The following is a 23,417-nucleotide window of genomic DNA, read 5'->3' on the forward strand; positions in this document are numbered from 1 at the left end:
ACACCTGGAAAACGGCCGTCTTTGAACCTCTCTCACTGTACGACATAGGACCACCGATGGAGAGCCACGATCACAGAAATCGCGACGATAGTTTCACGATGGCAATCTTTCGTCTGGGACAACCAATTATCGTGCAGTGTATTCCGGGCTTAAGATGTTTCTAATGGAATCCTATAAGATTTTTCTAATGGAATCCTATAGGATTTTCTAATGGAACGGTTCCAAAATATGATAGAAATTCTAATTAGATTTCTGTACAGGATTCTTATTAAAAATCCTATAGGATTTTTTTGACAAGAGATTGTAGTAAAACCAAGGTTAATTTTCGTGGTATTTGTAGTAACACTCTGGTCATACAAATGACATTCATTTCACCAAAAAACATGGTTATTACACTTTTACTATAATAACATTTGGTTAATTTTCATAAGGATTTGCTAAAGTAATAGCTTGATCTGTGTTAATGCCCAAATCAAGTTATTTTCAATATTACTTTTTATTTTTAATTGCCACACTATGACCAAAAGCCTATAAATCTCTATCACCTCATGTAAAATACTGTACAGTGGGGGAAATAAGTATCATTTAAATTTTCACCTGACTTTGTGCATTTATAATGTGTACACAGATATTCAAATTTGCTCACTGTGACTGTAAAACCCCTAACCTGAATCATGACCTTCTGTATTTGTCATGGTAATTTTTTATCATTATGATGATTATAACAGGCTGTTTCCTACAGGAAGAAGATAGATCCATTGCTGCCCAAGCTAAGCTTTTTTGACACAAGTGTGACATCCCGAAAAAAAAAACCATTAATGACCGGTGGGTGAAGGACCTCCTCCTGAGGTATGTGCAGCTGTTCGGTCTCCTGCTACCTCGAGGTCAACGTGGACAGGGCAATTCATGGGCAGGGCCGCCTCAGGTCGTTCACTTTCCTCGAGATGCGGCAGCCTGCACAAGCTGGGACCGGCCAAGAGAGAAAATGGTGCAGGAGGTGTACACCTCTACAAAGCAGTGGCTAGTGATGAAGGAGGAGGACATCACCACCAAGTCCCTGAAGTGCTTCAGGCGCTACATTCTCGATAGAGAGGTAGGTCACGGTGACTTTAAACAGCCTTGATTGTTACTAAACACATGCTATGTTAAGGCAAACCTCAAAGCTGAAACTTCCCTGTAATTCACAGAAGCTTCAACCAGATGCCACTCTTCCTGCCGCGACTTCCAGCTCTTCAAGAAGAGAACCAGGCCCAGTCAGTAGATGTTCATTCAGAGAAGTATTCTGAAATCTTGCAGAGCAATCAAAGACAATGCGAATCTTGCCTGGCTTCTGCGGGTTGTAAACCCCATGATGAGGTATATATACCATGCTGGCTGATTGTTTAACTGCATCTCTGGGACCTTTTCAGCATTGCCTCTTGCTATTATGTCTTTCATGAAAGCCAGGTAGTCTTTGTGGTATTGCTCATCCCTCTTTAAACGCTTGTCTAAGGATTTGAGTCTATGCTCTGCACACGCTTTGTTGTTAAAAAATACATCCAACCTTATTGTAAAGTGTCACTATAGTAATAATGTGCCCATGCTTATGAAACTTAAAAGGGTTTCGGCCTTCAGCCTTCATCAAAAAATGTCCACGTACACACATGCACTCACACTCCCTCAATACAAATGGCAGGATTACAATAGTCTCTGAGTTCTGCTTGACTATTTTAATATTGTACCCATCTTGGGGATTATTTTCTCTTCACTAGAGAGACTAGTGCTTGAGTGGTGCAGTACTCACTGTATCCCCTGCTGCTCTCAACAAGATTAGAGACCCTGCACTTTGACTCCCAATCCTGCCCTCTTCATGGTGTCCAGGCACTCAGCGCTCATTCTGTACCAACAGCTAACATTAAAGTCACCTCACTGTTGGATGTACTGTACTGATGTGGCATAAGCATTCATTTAAATGAGCTAGATACTATGTTTTGATTGGAGATTTCTGTTTGGCTTCATTGCAAAACGGAGAGCTACAGCTATTAACCCTGTTGCAACCAATACATTCAAAGAAACATATAAACTTCTTTTTATTCTCTAGTAGCAGTTCAAGGTGCTTCAAGATGACTTGTGCACTTTTTCTAACATGTCACGAGCAGGCAAATCGATATCATGCCATGCAGGGCTTTTACAGTGATGAGTTCATCTGTTCCACATCCATCAAACTAAAGCAGCATGTCGGTTTACTTTCACCTCCATTTAGTTAAATTCTGTGAGTCTGAGGACAGACTGAAAAAAATTAATAGATCATTCTCAAAAGAAGTCCAATTCATACGAAGAGCAATATACAATTGAGTTGTTCACCCAATCTTTAAAAATAATTTGTTTTAAACCTGTGTGACTTTACTTTTATCCGCATACAACAGAAGAAAAAATGTAGGGAATGTTTATGATGTATTTTCCGTATGATGAAATTGACTTTTTTCATGTACAACTATCAGAATTATTTTAGCTGAACTGTCACTTCAAGAATTTGCTTAAAATTACTGTAAGAAAACGGTCACAGTTTCATGTGAGTAAAAAACTAAAGTTCTGATTTGTATAGTTTTTAGTTTTGATTTGTTGTATTCTGGCTTAGAAGTCACTCCAACAGGCCCGACACAGCCCAGTGGATCCCTGGAAAAGCATTCGTCACCATTGGCACTCAATATGATCATTCAACCGGTCTCTGATGAAGTCTAGCTGCGTTTTTGAGCCTGGAGGCCAAAGCCTGGGTTGGCTGAATGGGGGATAGAAGCAGTGGAGGGGCGTGGGGACGTACTTTCGTGCTTGCTTGAGTTGTATGCTATGGCTACTGCATTTGCTGGCGATGACGGTTTGATGAAGGATCCCGAGTTGGAGTCCTTGGTGTAGTTCTTTGTGCCCGACTGAGCAGAGGGTTTGTTACCTGTGTGGGACTGCAAAGAAAAGACACGCTCATTCATCTCACAAAAGCATGAAACACGACACAGTGCACTGTGCTGGACGGTGCTATGTAGTGTGTGACAGCTGTTACTTACTGCCCTTAACGCCGAAGGCGCATAGGGCAGCAACAAAATTTCTCCACTTTTGTCAGTCTTGGGCCAGAGTGCCTATCGTTCCCCAGGTGTGGTGGTGGTCCATATGATGCCGGTATGTCCTGTCTCTGTTGAGCGTCGCATTACCCAGTCAATGACAAGATTCAAGAGTAATGCAGACATCGCGCAGCCTTGTCGGACACCGGTCGTTACCTCAAACCAAATGTCGCTTCCACCCACACAACAGCTGTAGTTTTTGTAAAAGCTTTTAATGAGCTTCACCAGGTGTTTTGGGATTCTGTAAGCCCTCAATATGTGCCACAAGCTATCTCTGTGTACACTATCAAATGCTTTCTTAAAATCTATAAAGTTCACATGGAGTTGTCTTTGCCATTCTGCACTGTTCGATGATGTTCCGCAAGGCAAATATCTGAAGAGTTTGGTTCCAAAACGCAATAAACGCCATTTTTGAAAAAAATGAGTTACTGCCAAAATCAGTATTATATCAGGTCAGTAGTTAAAAGTAAATTCTTAATTTTACGCAAAATCCAATATCCGCCGTGTTATTCTGTCATCTTTTCTCCCTTTTTTCCCAAAATGCGACAAACGCCACTGCTCCTTTTTTACAGAACGCAATAAATCCATTTCTGATATTACAGCCCACCGTTCACGCAATGTAAACAAACAATGGCGGACGCGCTGAGTACACGGAGTCCTGGTTTTCCTCATCTACTTTGTACTACGTGATCAACAAACAAAACAAAATAATACTTTAATTGCATCGCTAAACCTGTGATGGTTTTCTGTGATGGGAAAGAAACGTAAGCCATCAGCATCTAATATTTTCCCTGAGAGGCACTCGGGAGACGGGTGCTTGTTCTCCCGACAGCATCAAGCTTCTCATGCTAACACATTGACCCCAGAGGATCTTATGAAAAACTTTCCATAATTTTACTCAAAGTCAACGAAAATCGAGCAGGACCAAAAACATTTTACAGCTGATCGCTGTGAAAGACGTTAAGCGAAGACGTCAAGTAACCGCAATGACAGTGATCTTAATATGACAAAGTAAGTGTTTTGATTAATAACATTAATGTTTCTATTTTTAATTAGTGTGTACAACTAGTCAACTAAATGAATATAACATGGCAAAGATGAATGCACATTTATATAGGCTATTGATTCAATAGATTTATAGCATTTTGAATAAAAACTTGTCATGGATTTATTGCATTTTGTGGAAAAAATAATCCGTTTTTATGTTTTTATAACCTAAAGATGCTGTGTGAACGTTTGTAACAGAAAATAGTTGTTTTCATCTTGTCACTTTCTTGGTATAGAAAACACGTTTTTACCAAAATTTGTCAAAATGGATTTATTGCGTTTTGGAACCAAACTCTTCATCTGTTCTATACAACTCCTGCCTTTTCTAACAGCTGTTGGAGCAGGGTTATCTTGGCACCATCTAGTGGTAGTTTAAAGAACATGCAGATTGTTGTCAAGAATTCCAACCATGAATTTTCACATACCTTATAATGGACAAAATATTTTTTCTTTGATACATATTTCTTTTGCAGTCACATGCAAAGCAGCAAGCAGCAGGTGTTACATTTTAAAAAGACTAGGTGAATGACTGACCGGTGTTTTGAATGCAATCGGAGAGCTGTAGGCCTTTGCGAGCGTTGTGCTCTTCTTTGAAGCGTTAGATGATGACGCTGACATTTTTTTCTTCAGAGGCTATAAGGATACAATCCAGCACATGAAAAAATAAATAAATAAATGAGACATTTACACTTCTTATTTATGGCAGACATATTGGTATGTTGGGAAATGCATGTGAATACTGTCACATTTAAAGGCTTTTTGGAGGCATGATGCACGTCTACAATACTGTACAAGCTCTTTAAAAGACCCAAATTAATTAAAAAAAAGCAATCATTTATATTTACGATTAATTCATTAGGTTGCCAATTAGCACCCAAGACTGAAATCAGTACTGGACACCCTGTTCCTGAATTATGAACACCAGTGATATTAGTTAGGCTCTTCTACTATATATTTGAGTCTTACCTTCTTATAGTTCATATGCTAAAAACTTTTGAGAATTTGATGATCACTTTTTTTAGCTAAAGTGTCCATCGTGATATCCGGTTTATTACCTTCTTGTTTGGGGCGGAGGGATCACTCCTGTCTGTTACGTCCTCCACAGAATGTGTTTGGGCGTCTGAGAGCTCCTCTGAGGTTCTAGGCCCTGATCCTTCGTCCTGAGTGGATATGAGAGAAAGGCCCTGCAGTCTATCACTCATCTCTACAGTTTCTTCGTCGTTTTGTGAGTCCTGAAACGTACGCACGAGTTCAAGGACGTTAGTGCACGTTGTGGTGGATGTATCCCCCTTTAAAACAGTGACAATTTTTTGTCATTTGCCAAACTGAAGAGAATTACATTTTTTCTAAATCTAGAATATAAAATTCAAGACCTCATTTTCACAGGGGAAGAGAGTGATTGAGTCCTCTTACCGAAATTCAAGGGTTATCTAGCAGCTCACTGGCTGTAACACGGTGAGCCGGATCAACTTTTAACAGACATCGCGATACATTTTTAGCTATAAGACAGAACACAAAAATGTTACGGGCAGTTCCATGCAAATGTCAGCCTTACCATTGGAAAAAATATATTTTTACTCGGGTATCTCAGATATCAATATTTGGTGGTGTAAATACCCATGCAAGGTCTCTAAAAATTCTTAAAGCAATTTTTCATAGTTAGGTAAGCACAGTTTTTTTTAATTCTTACAGCCATAACAGAGATATGTCAACTTCATAATGTTGTTTTCTTCAAATATGCACACATTACATATATATACATATATATAATACCTCTAGTTTGCATTTTTTTCAATTCCTACACAGTATGCTTTCTCCCAAAAACTAGTAATTTTTTGTCACATCCATAGGGTGTGTACACTCACCTAAAGGATTATTAGGAACATCATCATTAATGCAATTATCTAATCAACCAATCACATGGCAGTTGCTTCAATGCATTTAGGGGTGTGGTCCTGGTCAAAACAATCTCCTGAACTCCAAACTTAATGTCAGAATGGGAAAGAAAGGGGACTTAAGCAATTTTGAGCGTGACATGGTTGTTGGTGCCATACGGGCTGGTCTGAGTAATTCTGCTCAGTTACTGGGATTTTCACGCACAACCATGGTGTGAATGGTGTAAAAAGGGAAAAACATCCAGTATGCAGTCCTGTGAGCGAAAATGCCTTGTTAATGCTAGAGGTCAGAGAAGAATGGGATGACTGGTTCAAGCTGATAGAAGAGCAACTTTGACTGAAATAACCACTCGTTACAACCGAGGTATGCAGCAAAGCATTTGTGAAGCCAGAACACGCACCACCCCACCGGGTACCACTCATCTCCACTACAAATAGGAAAAAGAGGCTAGAATTTGCACAAGCTCACCAAAATTGGAGAGTGGAAGACTGGAGAAATGTTGCCTGGTCTGATGAGTCTCGATTTCTGTTGAGACATTCAGATGGTAGAGTCAGAATTTGGTGTAAACAGAATGAGAACATGGATTCATCATGCCTTGTTACCACTGTGCAGGCTGCTGGTGGTGGTGTGATGGTGTGGGGGATGTTTTCTTGGCACACTTTAGGCCCCTTAGTGCCAATTGGCCATCGTTTAAATGCCACGGCCTACCCAAGCATTGTTTCTGACCATGTCCATCCCTTTATTACCACCATGTACTCATCCTCTGATGGCTACTTCCAGCAGGATAATGCACCATGGGGCAAAGCTTGAATCATTTCAAATTGGTTTCTTGAACATAACAATGAGTTCACTGTACTAAAATGGCCCCCACAGTCACCAGATCTTAACCCAATAGAGCATCTTTGGGATGTGGTGGAACGGGAGCTTCGTGCTTGGATGTGCATCCCACAAATCTCCATCAACTGCAAGATGCTATCCTATCAATATGTGACAACATTTCTAATAAAGCAATAAGCCCCAAGAAGCAGTGGGTTACCAGTGCATTTTATAACGGCTAAGGGGCGTTGTTAGGCACGACGCGAAGCGGAGTGCCTAAAACCCCCTTAGCCGTTATAAAATGCACTGGTAACCCACTGCTTCGCGGGGCTTATTGCGTTTATAAAACGGTTGCTTCAAATTTTGTATAGCAGGATTTCATATAATAAAACACAGCAAATAAGTTGTAATTATATTAGTACAGATATTAGTCTTCCGCCAAACAAAGTAGTTCCTCAGACTCAAGTGTGTCTGCAACAGAGCGGTTCCCAAGCAAAACAGACGGAGCAAAGACACAATGAAAATATGATTCATTAAGACTGTGGTGTTTATTTTCATAAATCAACATTCATCTAATTTATACATTAACATTTATACCGTGCAACTGTTGACGTGTGGATCAAATATGCTCGGAAGCATGCTTAACACTTTCCCTGCCAGCGTTTTTTAAAAGAGTTGCCACCCAGCTTTAGTTAAACATTAATGCCTTCCAGAAAAATGTTCTTCTTTAGATATATAAACATACAATATATCAAATGAAAGAACAGACCCTCTGCTTTCAAACAACAAAATAAAAAACGTTTCACCCTACCTTCAATTGTTCTTTTATCCTCTCAAATTTTGAGCAAAATGTTGGGATAATTCCATTTCTGTGAATGACTTTTGTTAGAGATCCGATTCAGATCGCTGATCAAAAAATACACTTGAGTTTTAAAGTGTTGAGTGAAAGCATCAGTGTTTATGTTGTGTAAGATCGCCACCACTGATCAGTGATCGCCACCCAGTGGATAATATACGGTACAACTACTCCTCACGGAAGCATTAACAAGAAAACTCAACAATATTTATTGACACTTATCTGGATATCGCCATTAATTGTTCAATTGTTGAGGATTATAATTAATACAATATAATATAATTAGCCCACCCAATAAATCAAAATTGACAACAAAATCCGACATTTTGACAGTTATTTTCTACAGTACACAACAACAGTGGCGCAGTGATACAAGCTATGTAATACGGTTTAAGCCGTGGGTTTACCGGTGAGTTTTATCACAGCTGAGAACGCGTTTCAACCAATCAGAATGAAGAACCAGAACTGGCCGTTTTATAAAGAATGTTTCAGCACCTTGTTGAATCAATGCCATGTAGAATTAAGGCAGTTCTGATGGCGAAAGGGAGTCAAACACAGTATTAGTATGGTGTTCCTAATAATCCTTTAGGTGAGTGTATATTTCCCTCAAAGATGTATTGACTGATATTTTTCTGATGTTTAGACTTTATCATCAGGGGTTTAGGAAAATATAAACAGATATCAGAGACAACTCTAACCTGCATCACTAATGGTGCGCCACACAGGGTCAGTGAAAGTGAGCTCTCCCTTCATGATCATCTCGGAAAGTTTCTCCTCAGAGCTGGCTATAAAAGGAGGCTCTCCACATAGCCTGCCAAAAAGAAACACTACTGCAGTTAACCACTGGACAACCAACAGAGCGGCTATTTGTGTGTGTGAACCGTGCAAAGTGTGTGTTAATGGAAACAGAAGAGCTTTAAGTGTCTGATTGCATGTTAATCATTGTGTGTGTGCGAGTATGAGAATGAAAAGAACAAACCTTTGGACCCGAGAGCCTCAACTGATGCGTGAAGTTTTGTTTCAATTCACCATACGAGACAACACGATGTATCCAAACAGCGTCTTTATTTAATACATCAGTGCGTCAAGTTGCGACACCCCACAGCACCGTGAAAACTATGCAAAAGATAAATTCATATTCAAACATCAAATTGCATAAATAGACATCACAAACATTACACAAACATTCATTGATATGTTCATTTCATTAATCGATCAACATACCTTGCTACGCTCTCCAAGGAGTGCAAACCAGATATCATAATCCTGTCGTCAACATTAACCGTGCATCCAATTTCATTCACATGATACGAAGTGTAAAAAATACACATTAAAATAGCAACTCAAACAACTGGCGTCTAGCATATATGTCCACCTGCCATCTCATCATGATTACTTGTGCACCTGTTCCCTACGGTGCCTGAAGAGGACAATTTCAACACAAATATCAGTGAGCTTCCGTTTGCAATTCACATACACCAAGTACAAAGACATAAATTTGTATTGTGAATCAAGTTACAAAATTAATTACACAAATGTATTTAATAATTCATGACTTAATTCATACTTGCATAAAATACATAAATACAGTATTTTAAGTGGTCCCTTACACTCCCACCAATCATGACATGATTAAAACCAACCTCATAAGATCATACATGATTTCAATCTTAAGGGCCGTAAACCAACATATGCAAGTAAGTATAAAATTATATTAATATGATTAGGTCAAACATACATATACAAATGTGTTTATTTCCTGTCATTTTCACTAAACTCGTCTTTCACTTTTAAGCAGAAGCACTAACTTTTTGAACTGGTCTTTCTATAACTGAAGATTTAAATTGAACATCATGCTTTCCTATTGATTTCCGTTCACTAACTCGCACTTTCACTCTTCGTACCAATCCATCACTGTCCACAGTTGTTTCCAATATTCGTCCCAGTTGCCACTGATTTCTTGGAAGGAGATCTTCTTTTATCAAAACTACATCATCCACTTGAAGATTACGTCGTATCTTATGCCACTTCTGTCGCAGGGTTAGGTTTGAAAGATACTCTCTCTTCCACCGGCTCCAGAATTGTTCAATCAGATATTGAATACGACGCTAGCGCTTGGTACCATACATGTCCTCTCTTACAAATTCCCTGGAGGAGGAAGAGCAATCTTTGATTTCATCTGAATCAAATGATTTGGTGTTAAGGGCTCAAGAGAATTGGGATCATTTATTCCGTCAACTGTTAAAGGACGACTGTTTACAATGGACATAGCCTCATAAAAGAGTGTTCTGAGACAAGCATCATCAAGTCTTCCCATACTTTGAGCCAAAGTAACATTCAATACATTTCGGATGGTACTCATTTGGCGCTCCCAAACACCGCCAGAGTTGAAAACAAACTCACATTGCTTTTCAGCCATGAATGTCCGAAAGGCATGGTCATCACATTGTTTAAGTGCTTTCCTCAATTCATTTTTGGCTCAAATGAAATGTGTGCCTTGATCACAATAGAGTTTACACACAGCTCCTCTCAGGCTAATCAAGCACCGCAGGGCATTAATGAATGAGTCTGTAGAAAGATCTTCCAACATTTCCAGGTGGACAGCTCGGGAGTAAAAGCATGTGAATATTAGGCCATATCTCTTGTACTCTTTACAATTCTTTTTAACAGTAAAAGGTCCAAAACAATCCATTCCACAATACGTAAACGGAGCGGATGCTTCCACTTGCTCCTTAGGAAGCTCCGCCATACGTTGTTCTTCAACTGGACGTCTCACTCTTCTGCATTGCACACAGCTGTTTATTAACTTGGCAACCAACTTGCTACAGCCAATAATCCAAAATCCATTTACTCTAAGCTCCATCTGAGTTTGACCTTTACCTTGATGGCATATTTGAGAATGGTAATGTAGCAAAATAAGTTGAGTGATAGGACTGTCCTTCGGCAGAATGAATGGGTACTTAAATTCTTCACTGAGAGATGAATACCCAAGTCTTCCTCCAACGCAAAGTATACCCTCTCTCAAAATTGGATCAAGATTGAAGAGTGGACTAGAACAAGGGAGACTTTCTTCAGCTTGAAGCATCTTCATCTCTTGACTAAATGGCCGCTGTTGAACAAGCTTTATTACCACCTTGGCAGCATTCTCACGCTCTTTGGCAGTTACAACATCAGGACTCTTTTCTTTAAACCCCAATCTATTCATTCATGTGACTACTTTAAGAAGAGTTTTTCCAAGATGAAAATCTAGACAGACAATCAAGCATTTCTGTACCGTCATCACTTCTTATAACAAGAGCCGTAGCAGCTTTAACCTCTGGATCACCAACCAGTAGGTCAATTGTTGGAAAGAATTCCTCAGAAACTTCTGCCTTCCACAAGAATTCGGGACCCGAAAGCCAATTTGTTGACAGGATCTCAGAAGCACAAAGTCCCCTAGAGGCATAATCCGCTGGATTTTTTTATGTATCAACATAATGCCACTGGTTTAAATCAGTACAGGGTTTCCGCGGGGTTGTAAAAGGTAGTAAATTAAATTATGCCAAATTAAGGCCAGTAAAAAGAAGTAAAAAGTAGTAAGCGTCATCTGTCGAGGTAGTAAATTTTCGATTGCTTTTTGTAACGTTATGATGCCTGGAAATTAGTTCAAATCACCTGCATATCTGGGCAAATAATCAAAGATCTTTCGTCTCTGGGATGTGATCAAAGCCTGGATTGGAGCCGAATCACGTTCCTCTCTCCGCTGTAAGCGTTCTGTAATCACTACGGACCGGATCCACTCCGGGTTTTCTGACTTTATCACGTTAACCTGAGGTAAAAGTTTATTTCAGCTAGCATGGTCAAACTTATAATGCAGGAAGGCTCCGATGTTTTGAAGATTGATAAAGGTGTAAAAGACGATTGACTTGGCTTAGCGAAATGATGAAGATTGGCAAGCCTTTCAGTTCGTGGGATAAGAAAACCAAACAGGTAATTGCGTGTCTTTGCACAGTATGACTAACGTAAAGGGTCCTGTATTTTGGGGGTAAAAGATTTCTCACGTTACTGATCATCCGCGGCACGCTTTTTAATGCTATGCTGATATAGCCAGTGGCTGGTACAACGGGTTTGTTGAACTCGTGGGTAAACTTCATGTGGCGCCACAACAACCAAAAGGCAGATGACATCCAAATCCCTTGAGAGCGATTGACGAGGAATCATAAGAGGAGACTGCTTCCGAAATGCTCTCGCGCGACTTTGATGTCATCCACCTGTCGGTTCCTGCAGTTGCATTTGCGTGTGGTCAAAAAAACGTAACATTTGTACATATATTTAAGCACAGCAGTTTAAAAACAAGTGATTTTAAGCCATTCAAACACAAACAACAGTGCGTCCGCTGTTTCTGTGTCAGAGGAGCACGCTAGCCGTGCATTCGTTTCTCATTGAGCTTGTGTAAATATCCTCATATAAACACGACCATTTAGGTCTTAAGAGAAAGTAAACAGCAGAAACATTGCGCATAAACTAGCACATCAGCGCTGCCTCTATTGTAACATAATAATTTGTTGATAAAGTACAGTCATTAAATTAACAACTGTCACTATGGTTACAGACATCCTGTGCGAATTGTACACGAGTTTGACTCGAGTTACTCGTTCAGGGTTTATATTCATACATATAACCTTACTGTATTAGAGCTCTAACTGTAAGCTGTTGTGTGAACAGAACAGACCCTGGATTATTTGTTTATGTGTACTGAATAATATGATATGAAAAAGTTGTATTTGTTCACATTAGTAAATGCATTATATAACATAAACAAACAATGAAAAATATAGAGTATATAATCATTAATTAATTCTTGTTTATGTCATTACAGTAATTGACGGTGGTTCATGGTGCATTCACTAATGTTAACAGTTTCAACTTTGATTAAAAAATGATTAGTAAATGCTAAAATAAATGCATTTACAATTAATAAATAATTAATAAAAGATTAATTTAAGGTGGTGATATTCATGGTTTCTTTTTATACAGTATAGTGAGTTATTTAGCTGTTTCGCCTTAATCTGAAATGCCCTGCAAACTACAGCTACCTACAGTATATGCCACATGAGACTTCAATATGGAATTTATGGCAAAAAAATCTCCCCTTAAAATGCTATTGGTCTCGCCTACATAAAGTGTTAGGTAAAGGAATATGACTTGGCCTGAAAAATATTTCAGTCAGAAGAATTTTTTTCACTTTAATTCTTTTTTGTATGTTATATATGTCAAAATCTGTGTAAATAATAGAAAGGTCGCTGATTAACACTTGCAATTCAGTGTCGTGATGGTTTTAAAAAATATTCTGAAGGTAGTAAAAAGTAGTACATTTAACTCAAGGATTTCTGTATAAACCCTGGTAATAATCTTTTCCTACAAGCTATTTCGAGCAAAAAACTTTTGAAACATGCTTTATGGAACTCATACACCTATTTAACTTGTGGAAAAGCAGTCATAAGATGGGCACTTTAAGCATGAGAAAAATTTGATTGATGTTTAACTTTTAATTGCTCAGTCCTGCAGACGTCTATATGACAGCATGCGTTTACCTGCACGTAAAGGTCCATGGCAGTGTCAATATCATCTTTGAGTACAGCGAGGCTGGCCAAGTTTTTATAGGTGGAATATTTTAACATCAGTCCAGGATGCTTGAGTCCAACTTTCTCATCTTCAGATGCCACTGCCTGATGTTATCAAAAATAGAAATATAATGATAGCATTAAAACTGCAAGCAGTGATGGAAGGGCCCTCGCACACCTGACACCGCCACGCCGTGGCATGAGAAGAATTTAAAGGGAACAGTAGTAAATAGGCATTTAAGCATGTAAACATAGGTGAACCATTTAAAAGTGTAGTATAATGTGCCACATTTCCTGTTGCTAATTACAAATGACAGCGAGGTAGCATCGTGTAAGATAGCATGAGAGAGAGAGAGTGAGTGAGCGAGTGTGTGTGTGTGTGTGTGTATGTGTGTGTATGAGTGACTACATGTAAATATTGGCACGTATATGTGTTCTGTCCAGGACTCTTATCAATCATGTGAAGTTTGGGACAAATCTGACATTGCATTATCATTGTAAACATGTTACTTCCTGTTACCAGCTGGTGGCGCTATGACCGTAACTGACTATTGGCATCATAAGTGACTATCAGTGATGGGAGTAACGCGTTACTGTAACTCCACTATTTTTTTAAATCAAGTAACGCAATTACAATTACTGAAATTTAAATGAGTTCGTTACGCGCGTTACTCTATTTTGTAAAAAATAGACAAGACATATCTGACGTCGCAGGACTGTAGTTGGCGGCGCAATGATTCATTACACTTCATCATAGCTGACAGTGCATATAGAATGAACATGAAAAATCTAAACGGGACAACATACCTTTGTTTAAAAATTGTGCGCAAGTCATAATCCATCCGGTCTCATGATTGTAAATTATCTTCACCAAGCAATCGCAGTATGACATCAACTTGCATTTGTAGTCCACAAAAGTAATAAATCTAAGAAATGATCATATATTCTTAGATGTTTACATCGGCTTCATGGAAGAGAACGATCCGCGATTGTTGTTTCCACTAAAATATTCACACTGCGGTGTACACCCGTGTTAAAACTCCATAGTATGTGTGAGCTCGCTTTTAGTTTTAGTTTCAGTCTCTCCGTATCCGAACAAAAAATCCACTCGCTCTGTGTCCATCTGACAAAACAATCCACTCGCTCTGTGTCCGTCCGACAAAACAATCCACGTAGCCTACTCCGTTTTCTGAGTAAATATCTTCCTTTAATCCTGTGTATCATTTAAATCCAACAGAAAACAAACAATATATGACCAAAGAGCGCAGTCCCTGTGGCAAGCTTCACAAGCTGTGTTCCAATTCAAGTGCTGCACCCTACTAAGCATGCAATAAAAGGTGAGCACTTGCCCATTCAAGGCGCTCAGAAGTTCGCGAAGAGAACTGAAATGAGACGGTCTAACCTTCGGAGGACCCATAATTTGCCTCATCTGCTGCACATGCATCGTGCCTGTCAGCAGGACACAGCGGAGACGTTTCTAACTTATTAAAATAAATATGAAATCAGAAAAATTATAATTTATTTTAGAAAATTTGACATGTTGACACAATTGTCTAAAAATTTTTAAAGAGACACTACACAATTTTAACACATTTTATATTTTTGTAAACATGCAGAATATTTGTCTAAATGGTCTAAATGATATACATAAATAAACTAAGTTTAAATATTAAGATAATTTCTAACAAAAATATTCAAAGGTTGAATCTAAAGCAAAATAGGCTCCTACAGTATGTGATATATTAGAGTCTTACGTGTAAAATAGCCCATCCATATCATTTTACTGTTTGACTGTTCAGTACTGTTCATATTTACATTTAAAAAGCAGACATAAAAGTAACTTAAAAGTTACTTTTCTAAGTAACTAATTACTTTTGATATACAGTAACCGGTAGAGTAATTCAGTTACTTTTAAAAGAAGTAATTAGTAACTGTAACTAATTACTAATTTTTTAGTAACTTGCCCAACACTGGTGACTATTGACATGTAGATGTGTTCAGTCCAGGACTCTTATTAATCATGTGAAGTTAGGGAAAGATCGGACATTGCATAATCATTGTAAACATGTCACTTCCTGTTGTCAGCTGGTGGCGCTATAACCATAAGTGACTAATGACATGTAGATGTGTTCACTCCAGTACTCTTATTAATCATGTGAAGTTTGGGACAGATCAGACATTGGATAATCATTGTAAACATGTCACTTCCTGTTGTCAGCTGGTGGCGCTATAACCATAAGTGACTATTGACATGTAGATGTGTTCAGTCCAGGACTCTTATTAATCATGTGAAGTTTGGGACAGATCAGACATTGGATAATCATTGTAAACATGTCACTTCCTGTTGCCAGCTGGTGGCCCTATAACCATAAGTGACTATTGACATGTAGATGTGTTCAGTCCAGGACTCTTATTAATCATGTGAAGTTTGGGACAGATCAGACATTGGATAATCATTGTAAACATGTCACTTCCTGTTGCCAGCTGGTGGCGCTATAACCATAAGTGACTATTGACATGTAGGTGTGTTCACTCCAGGACTCTTATTAATCATGTGAAGTTTGGGACAGATCAGACATTGGATAATCATTGTAAACATGTCACTTCCTGTTGCCAGCTGGTGGCGCTATAACCATAAGTGACTAATGACATGTAGATGTGTTCACTCCAGGACTCTTATTAATCATGTGAAGTTTGGGACAGATCAGACATTGGATAATCATTGTAAACATGTCACTTCCTGTTGCCAGCTGGTGGCGCTATAACCATAAGTGACTATTGACATGTAGATGTGTTCAGTCCAGGACTCTTATTAATCATGTGAAGTTTGGGACAGATCAGACATTGGATAATCATTGTAAACATGTCACTTCCTGTTGCCAGCTGGTGGCGCTATAACCATAAGTGACTATTGACATGTAGATGTGTTCAGGTCATGACTCTTAGCAATCATGTGAAGTTTGGGACAGATCGGACACTGTATGCCTGAGTTCCAGCAACCTGTTTCATAGCGAAACATCAAACTCTGGCTGGCCGAAATAGACACAAATTTTGGTTTACGGCTTCGCTCCAAGAGACTTTTTTGTAGGTCTTGTCATGCTACAGACGCGTACCGAATTTCGTAATTGTACGTCAAACACAGTCCGAGGGCTGCTTCGTTGAAAATTTGTAGGTGGCGCTATAGAGCCATTTTCTCACGCCTAATTCTAAAGCATACACCACATGTAAATTTTCATCACTCTTGACATCTGTGCAAAATTTCATGAGTTTTCGAGTATGTTTCGGCCCTCTAAAGTCCCGCTGAAGTCGGAGAAAAAGAAAAAAAATAATAATAACTCCTTGAAGAACAATCTGGTCCTCACACCCCTGTGTGCTCGGGCCCTAATGATGTCATATACAACAGAGTTATTGCTGCTATGTTTGATTTAAGTGCTACAGCAGACAGAATGAGTTTCTGTACACAAGTTTGTTCCTTAAAGACAGCACATTGAAATACTAGTCCTATACACATGTGTGACCCTGTCATAAGGGTCAATTTTTTGAAATTGAGATGTATACGTCATCTGAAAGCTGAATTGAGCTTTCCAATGACGTATGGTTTTAAGATAAGACAACATTTGGCTGAGATACAACAATTTGAAAACCTGGAATCTAAGGGTGGAAAAAAATCTTTGAGAAAACCGCATTTAAAGATGTCCAAATGAGCTCCCTAGCAACCCTATTACTAACACTAAATACATTTTTGATATATTTATGATAAGACATTTACAATTATCTTCATGAAACATGATCTGTACATAATATCCTAATGATTTTTGCTATAAAAATATATAATTTTGACCCAAACAATGTATTTATGGCTGTTGCTACAAATATACATGTGCATATATCTGCTTTCGTGGTCTAGGATTGCATATTTCCTACATGTAGATAAACCTGATGATAATTCCTCATGACAATAAGAAAGCATGACAACTCAATTCTTTATGAAGTGTTTATATGACTATATGTGACCTGTGCTGGCAAAATGAGCAAATTTTCAAAAAGGAGTTATTTTAATTTTGAAAAACACCTATTTGAATTACATTTTGAGTTAAAAGATTTCTGAAGGTTCACAACAAAATCTACATGCAACAACATGCATTTCTGAAAATAAATAGGAAAAAAATTGATCTGGCAAACACAAAGTCAAAAGCAATACTATAAGTGAAAACATGTGTTCAACTTTTTTAAATTTTTTTGTTGTTTGATTGACATTGAGACCGACCGCTTTAAGGTCTACTGTAATGCTAATATATTTAATTTTTCCCCAACAGTTAATCGACCATTTACTTAAGACATAACAGATTATATCTGCATGAATTCTTGTCAAAATAGATATTTAGATATCAAAATAGATATTTTTTTTAGAGCTGCCTAATGATTAATCGCAACTAATCGTTTGCAGAATAAAAGTTCATAATAAATGTGTAATAATTATGTATATAAATGCACACACATGCATGTATATACACTCACCTAAAGGATTATTAGGAACACCTGTTGAATTTCTCATTAATGCAAATTTTGACCATGTCCTTCCTTTTATGACCACCATGTACTCATCCTCTGATGGTTACTTCCAGCAGGATAATGCACCATGTCACAAAGCTCAAATCATTTCAAATTGGTTTCTTGAACATGACTTTAATAAAATTGACATTTATACTTTCGTTTCTCTGCAGCTCAAAATAAGATGGGTGTGCATTCCGACTCATTTTGCCAGCATGGGTAACATATTCAATAGATGTTTAGTGTTTCATGTGATCACATAAATACTGAAATGTTTGATAGTACCTCTTTGAGCAGAGGGGTCTTGAGAAGCTCATGGTAGGCTTTGGCAGATTCATCAAACTTGTCATGTTTCTGCAGGTCAAGAGCTTTATGATAAAGGGCAAAAGCTTCTGCCTCCTGTCAGACAGAAAGAGAAAAACAATGTTCACAAATTTAATGCCAGCAGTAAAAACAAAACAAAATACTATTTACAACCACTGTTATTTAATTCATCAATAATCAAAAAGCTTTTGTGTCCAACTGGAATTAAATAGTTATCTGATTGTAATTTATAAGCTCAGACCAGAAAAAGACAGATTACGATGTGTGTCACAGATCAGTGTAAGAAGAAATGCTTTTTGTTTTTTTAAGACACCTTGGATAAAAAAACCTGCTAAATGGGTGTGATATAAATGTAAATGCAAAATGATCTGTTCACCTGAGCTTCCTTAGTTTGACTTGGTTTAGTGCTTCTGAAGGCTTCTTCATGCTCATCCGCAGCCTGAGACGCGGCATTGAGAGCGGCGATCCGGATCTATGGTGGACAGGAGGACAAACATTAACACAGGATATCAAATCCTTGTGAAGTACACAAACTTTGGCCCGCAGTAAAAATTAAATGTAATCTAAAATGTAACTTTTTTATCTGTGCATCGCTAAAATGTAAACTGAAATTAAATGCAAGGAATTCACTTTTTTTTTAATGCACGTGCATACTTGAAGGTGTATAGCATGCATCACGAAACTCAAATTATAAATGAGGAGAATCAGGGCAACTTTTATTTTAATATAACACAGCAACATTTAATTTCGGCCCACGGCCCTTAGTCAGATTGTATTTTAATCTTTTACGTGATCTTACTCAGTCTTTATGAAAGATATCAAGGTTATATTTTCACAGAATGTTTTTACATTGCGTAGACTGATTTTATGTAGAAAACAGTACATCAACAAACATTACTTTAGTTGAGTGTCCACAGACCGGGTCACAAATATATTTAAAGTGCCGAAGAATGTACAACTATTTACCTAGGCATACATGTAGATGAATAATAAAAGCTTTATAACTGGTAATGACATATCATGAGCCTCAAACAAAATGTTTCCTCCTCCTTATGTAAACCTTGTGCACGCAAAAGACAGCTGAAAAACAGGCCAATCTCAACACAAACTGTGACGTTACAGTCGTGATGTATGCTCCAACATTAAATAATACACATTAAATTAATTACAATGTTGTTATAATGATAAAACTGCTGAGTTAGTGCAACTGTACTGCGTTTCCATGAGATAGAAAGGGCTGGTGTAGTGTTTCTTTTGAAAATGTAGGTATGACTCTATTTAGATAGATTCAGATATTCTATTTTGATAAAACATTGTGTTGCTTATGTAGTTTGTGTACCTTTACGAATTATCATAACGATATTCAAAATTACTACATTTACACATCCGAAAACGTGCTGTATCTAATTCTGATTTAAAACTTTTGTTTATGTTCGTTATTTTTGTTATGTTTTACCATGACGTTAACTAGGGGTGCAACGGTTCTCGGTAAAGAATCGTATCGTCCCGTTATCCTCCCACGGTTCGGGGTGCACCGTGTTTGATTCAACCATGCATTTCTAATATAGTTTGGTGAAAAAACAACACATTAAACCGCTAATGTATGGTTCTGAATAAGTTTTGCGCGTGTTTAGGTGAAAGTAACTGTCCAAATCAACTCGTAGTATGCAAATCTGTTGCCAACCTCACGGTTCCTCCTCACGTGTTGATGTTTACCTGTGTGTGGCGCGGACCGTTTAGTATGGCAAGCGAAGGATAAAAGACGCTAATGCGCCGCCAGCTTTATTTAAGTCTACTGCAGCAGCGGCTCAAAAAAACGTGGACAAAACTGTAAAATTTGCGAGTGCCGTATGCTCAGGGCAATACATCTAATATGATGAGTCACACCCTCCCCGTTACACGCCTAACGTTAACTGAGACAGACTTACGTTTTGAAGGTCCATACTGAAATAAACACAAATTACCACTCAGACACATCCATTTCCAATCTCCAAGTAATTGTTTATTCCTCAAAATCTGTTTCTTCTCCTGATACAGGCTCAAACATATGAAGTCTGTTTGCTTTGAGAGCTTCCAACTACTGACAACAGCCAATCAGAGCAGGGCTCAAAATTATTATTTATGACCCTTTCAAATAAGGTAATAACCATTTGATTCTGTATGTTTTTGCACTTAATAAAGCCACAGACCTTCTATGTAGATATCAGAGAACAATTTACCTGATTATTTCAATGCATTCTTTGGCACCTTTAAATTCTGCAGCTGTGTATGTGGCACTAAAACCACTATGTAGCAGCTTTAGAGGTGTGTACATATGTAGTAAGTAATACAATACAACTATATACAACATAATAAAACCATAAAAAGTAAAAAACTTACCATGTTTGTTATTTAGTAAGGATCACTCGCTCTGAACATCAGCATCTGTAATTTCAAAATCAAAATTTAGCACTTTATTATAGTCGTACAGCATGCATACATGAAATCACATGCAAAAAGATATGGGCAATCTAATAAAGTAAAAGTCGGAATACTATTGTATTGTACAATAGTAGTATGCGTACTATAAAACTCTAATACATTTCTATACCCCATACTATGTTTATATAAGCATAACAGTTATTCTTCTAATCACATACGTACCAATAGTACATAACTTACACTGAAAGATGTGCAACAAATAGTACCTATGGGTATATTGAACGATGGTTTATACTTTAGGGTAACGTATGGGCAAAGCAAACTTAGAAGTCACACCCATTTCTTACACATTTCATTCTGTACTAGATAGAAAATGGCAATTTGCACCAATAGATTTAGTATGATTATTTTGTACAGCAAGTGCATACTAGCATCCCTCAACTACTGTGTAACGTTCATTGAGCCCTAATAAATTGCATCAGGCTACAACACACTAACATTAGTTTGATAAAAACAAACACCTAGACACTTCTTTAAGGATTTGATAATGAATTGAAACATTAGCGTTGGTGCAGTAGCGTTGTTTGTCTGTTTATAAACGTCATTCAATAACAACGAGCTAACAGTGCTAGCTGCACAAACACTAAGTTACACAGCTGAGCTTATAGGGCCAATATATAGTGATGGTCGTTTTCGAAGCTCTGCTTCATGAGGCTTCGAAACATTTACGAATCTTTTGTTTCGAATCAGTGGTTCGGAGCTTGTTTCAAACTGGCCCAATGCTGCGTCCGAAACCGCCTACTACATACTATATAGTACGCGAAAAGCAGTAGGCGAGGCGAGTAGTATGTCCGAATACATAGTATTCGAAAAACAGTATGCGAAAAAGTACCCGGATGACCTACTACTTCCGGTTAGATTTTGCAGTGTGCATACGATGGACGCTTCACTATCCCATGATGCCCCGGACGAGGAGTTATCCAACAAAGAAGAAGAGGCACGCGGCTGTTTTCGCGCTGAAATGACACGACGTGATGACGACGTATGTCACGTGATGTAGCAACATGGCGGATGTAGTACGTCCGAATCTCATTTATACTACCAGGATTCATACTATACAGTACCTGCTGTTTTAACGCCAAGTAAGTAGCTACTTCATCTAATTCAGTACCTACTATACAGTATGCGGTTTCGGATGCAGCCCAAGTCACGTGATTTTAGCAAACGAGGCTTCATTACGTCATAACTGTTTCGAAAGGTTTCGAAAATCCGACGATTCACCACTAGGGGGAGTTGATCACATGACCAGTGTCTAATATGTTTCGGTGAACTCGGGCCAGTTTTATTATAAAAGTTCATAAAACATTTATCCTTCTGACTAATAACACTGCCATTTTGTCTATTTATTGTTTATAGACAGATTTAATGACAAAAATGTGCATAATTAAAAGGGTTGTTAGTTTTAATCATTTGTTTGCCCTAAATTAAACTAAAAACACATAATACACTTTCAACTATGTCTAAATTAAAGGAATAGTCTACTCATTTTCAATATTATTACCTTAACTAAGAACTGTTGAATCATCCCTCTATCATCTGTGTGCGTGCACGTAAGCGCTGTAAGCGCTGGAGCGCGCTGCGACGCTACGATAGCATTTAGCTTAGCCCCATTCATTCAATGGTACCATTTAGAGATAAAGTTAGAAGTGACCAAACACATCAACGTTTTTCCTATTTAAGACGAGTAGTTATACGAGCAAGTTTAGTGGTACAAAATAAAACATAGCGCTTTTCTAAGCGGATTTAAAAGAGTAACTATATTTTATGGCGTAATAGCACTTTTGGGAGTACTTCGACTCGCCTGAAAAGTCTGCTCCCCTTCTCACTCTCATAATGGGAGAGGGAGGGTGTTACTGCGCCGAGTCGAAGTACTCCCAAAAGTGCTATTACGCCATAAAATATAGTTACTCTTTTAAATCCGCTTAGAAAAGCGCTACGTTTTATTTTGTACCACCAAACTTGCTCGTATAACTACTCGTCTTAAATAGGAAAAACGCCGATGTGCTTGGTCACTTCCAACTCCATCTCCAAATGGCACCACTGAATGAATGGGGCCAAGCCAAATGCCATCGCAGCGCAGCAGCGCGCTCCAGCGCCCACGCGCACACACACAGACGACAGAGGGATGACCCAACAGTTCCCAGCCAAGGCAACAACATATTTTAATATTGAAAATGAGTAGACCATTCCTTTAAGTCAAATAATTTTTTAACATATTTTAATAAAAATCTTGCTATTATTTTGTAAAAAAAGTGTTAAATGTTTGGCCATATCTGCTTTACACTATTTTGACCAGCAGGGGTCGCCAGCGTGTGTGGTGTTTCGAACTGCTTCGAAAAACTGAATCAATTTTCAAAGCAATTGGTTCAATTGATTCGAAGCTTCGAAAAGCTTCGTTTCTCCCATCACTACCAATATACTTCCACATAATCCATAGTTTGTTAATGCTCGACTCTCGTGCAGTCTGTTTCATACGTGTGTGTGTTTGTGTGTTAAGTTTGTATTTGTGTGTTGTTTTGATGGAGAGCTCTTACCTGCCGCGCGCATGTTATTCTGCTCGGTGGAGGAGAGTTGCTCAAGTCAGTGTCGAGCGTTCTGATTGGACGAACCAACGCACGCGCGACCCACAAACCGAAAAGCGCCGGTCACGTGATACACATGTGTTTGTAGTTTTGTCAACAGGCTTCTTCGACTTCATGCGGTGCCGCTAGAACTGACAAGCGGATGACGTCAAAGCACCGCGAGAGCGAG

At 38.3% G+C, this 23,417-nt stretch overlaps 2 protein-coding genes across 5 annotated transcripts in view; one reads left to right on the forward strand and one right to left on the reverse strand.

Annotated features, from left to right (window-relative positions):
- The window catches only part of LOC129413428 (uncharacterized), a 68,275-nt gene extending 64,813 nt beyond the window's left edge, over window positions 1-3,462 (forward strand). For all 3 annotated transcript variants that reach the window (XM_073867542.1, XM_073867540.1, XM_073867541.1), the window contains 2 exons: window positions 743-1,093; window positions 1,188-3,462. The gene's annotated coding sequence lies outside the window, so the exon portion shown is untranslated. The remainder of the gene's footprint in view (window positions 1-742; window positions 1,094-1,187) is intronic.
- A 1,209-nt stretch (window positions 3,463-4,671) lies between these two features.
- Window positions 4,672-23,286, reverse strand: LOC129413427 (calcineurin-binding protein cabin-1-like). Of its 2 annotated transcripts, XM_073867545.1 has the most exons (8): window positions 23,201-23,286; window positions 20,565-20,609; window positions 18,562-18,657; window positions 18,147-18,260; window positions 13,281-13,415; window positions 5,553-5,638; window positions 5,195-5,371; window positions 4,672-4,772 (listed from the first exon to the last, which is right to left on the reverse strand). In XM_073867545.1, exons 2-6 carry the CDS (start codon window positions 20,565-20,567, stop codon window positions 5,612-5,614), a joined length of 375 nt encoding a protein of 124 aa, XP_073723646.1. In that variant the 5' UTR covers window positions 20,568-20,609; window positions 23,201-23,286; the 3' UTR covers window positions 4,672-4,772; window positions 5,195-5,371; window positions 5,553-5,611. The 2 variants fall into 2 exon arrangements, with proteins under 2 accessions (XP_073723646.1, XP_073723645.1); XM_073867544.1 differs by lacking the exons at window positions 4,672-4,772; window positions 5,195-5,371; window positions 5,553-5,638 and having other exon boundaries at window positions 12,774-13,415.
- Window positions 23,287-23,417: the final 131 nt, after the last annotated feature.

Source organism: Misgurnus anguillicaudatus, chromosome 5 (genome assembly GCF_027580225.2).
Source record: "Misgurnus anguillicaudatus chromosome 5, ASM2758022v2, whole genome shotgun sequence".
Lineage (NCBI taxonomy): Eukaryota > Metazoa > Chordata > Actinopteri > Cypriniformes > Cobitidae > Misgurnus > Misgurnus anguillicaudatus.

Bases quoted from the DNA above. Each gene is read 5' to 3' on its own strand.
- LOC129413427 (XM_073867544.1), bottom strand. The intron at 18,261-18,561 runs GTGAACAGATCA...TCTGTCTGACAG, and splicing joins GTCAAACTAAGGAAGCTCAG to GAGGCAGAAGCTTTTGCCCT. The intron at 13,416-18,146 runs GTACTATCAAAC...TGATAACATCAG, and splicing joins AGACCCCTCTGCTCAAAGAG to GCAGTGGCATCTGAAGATGA.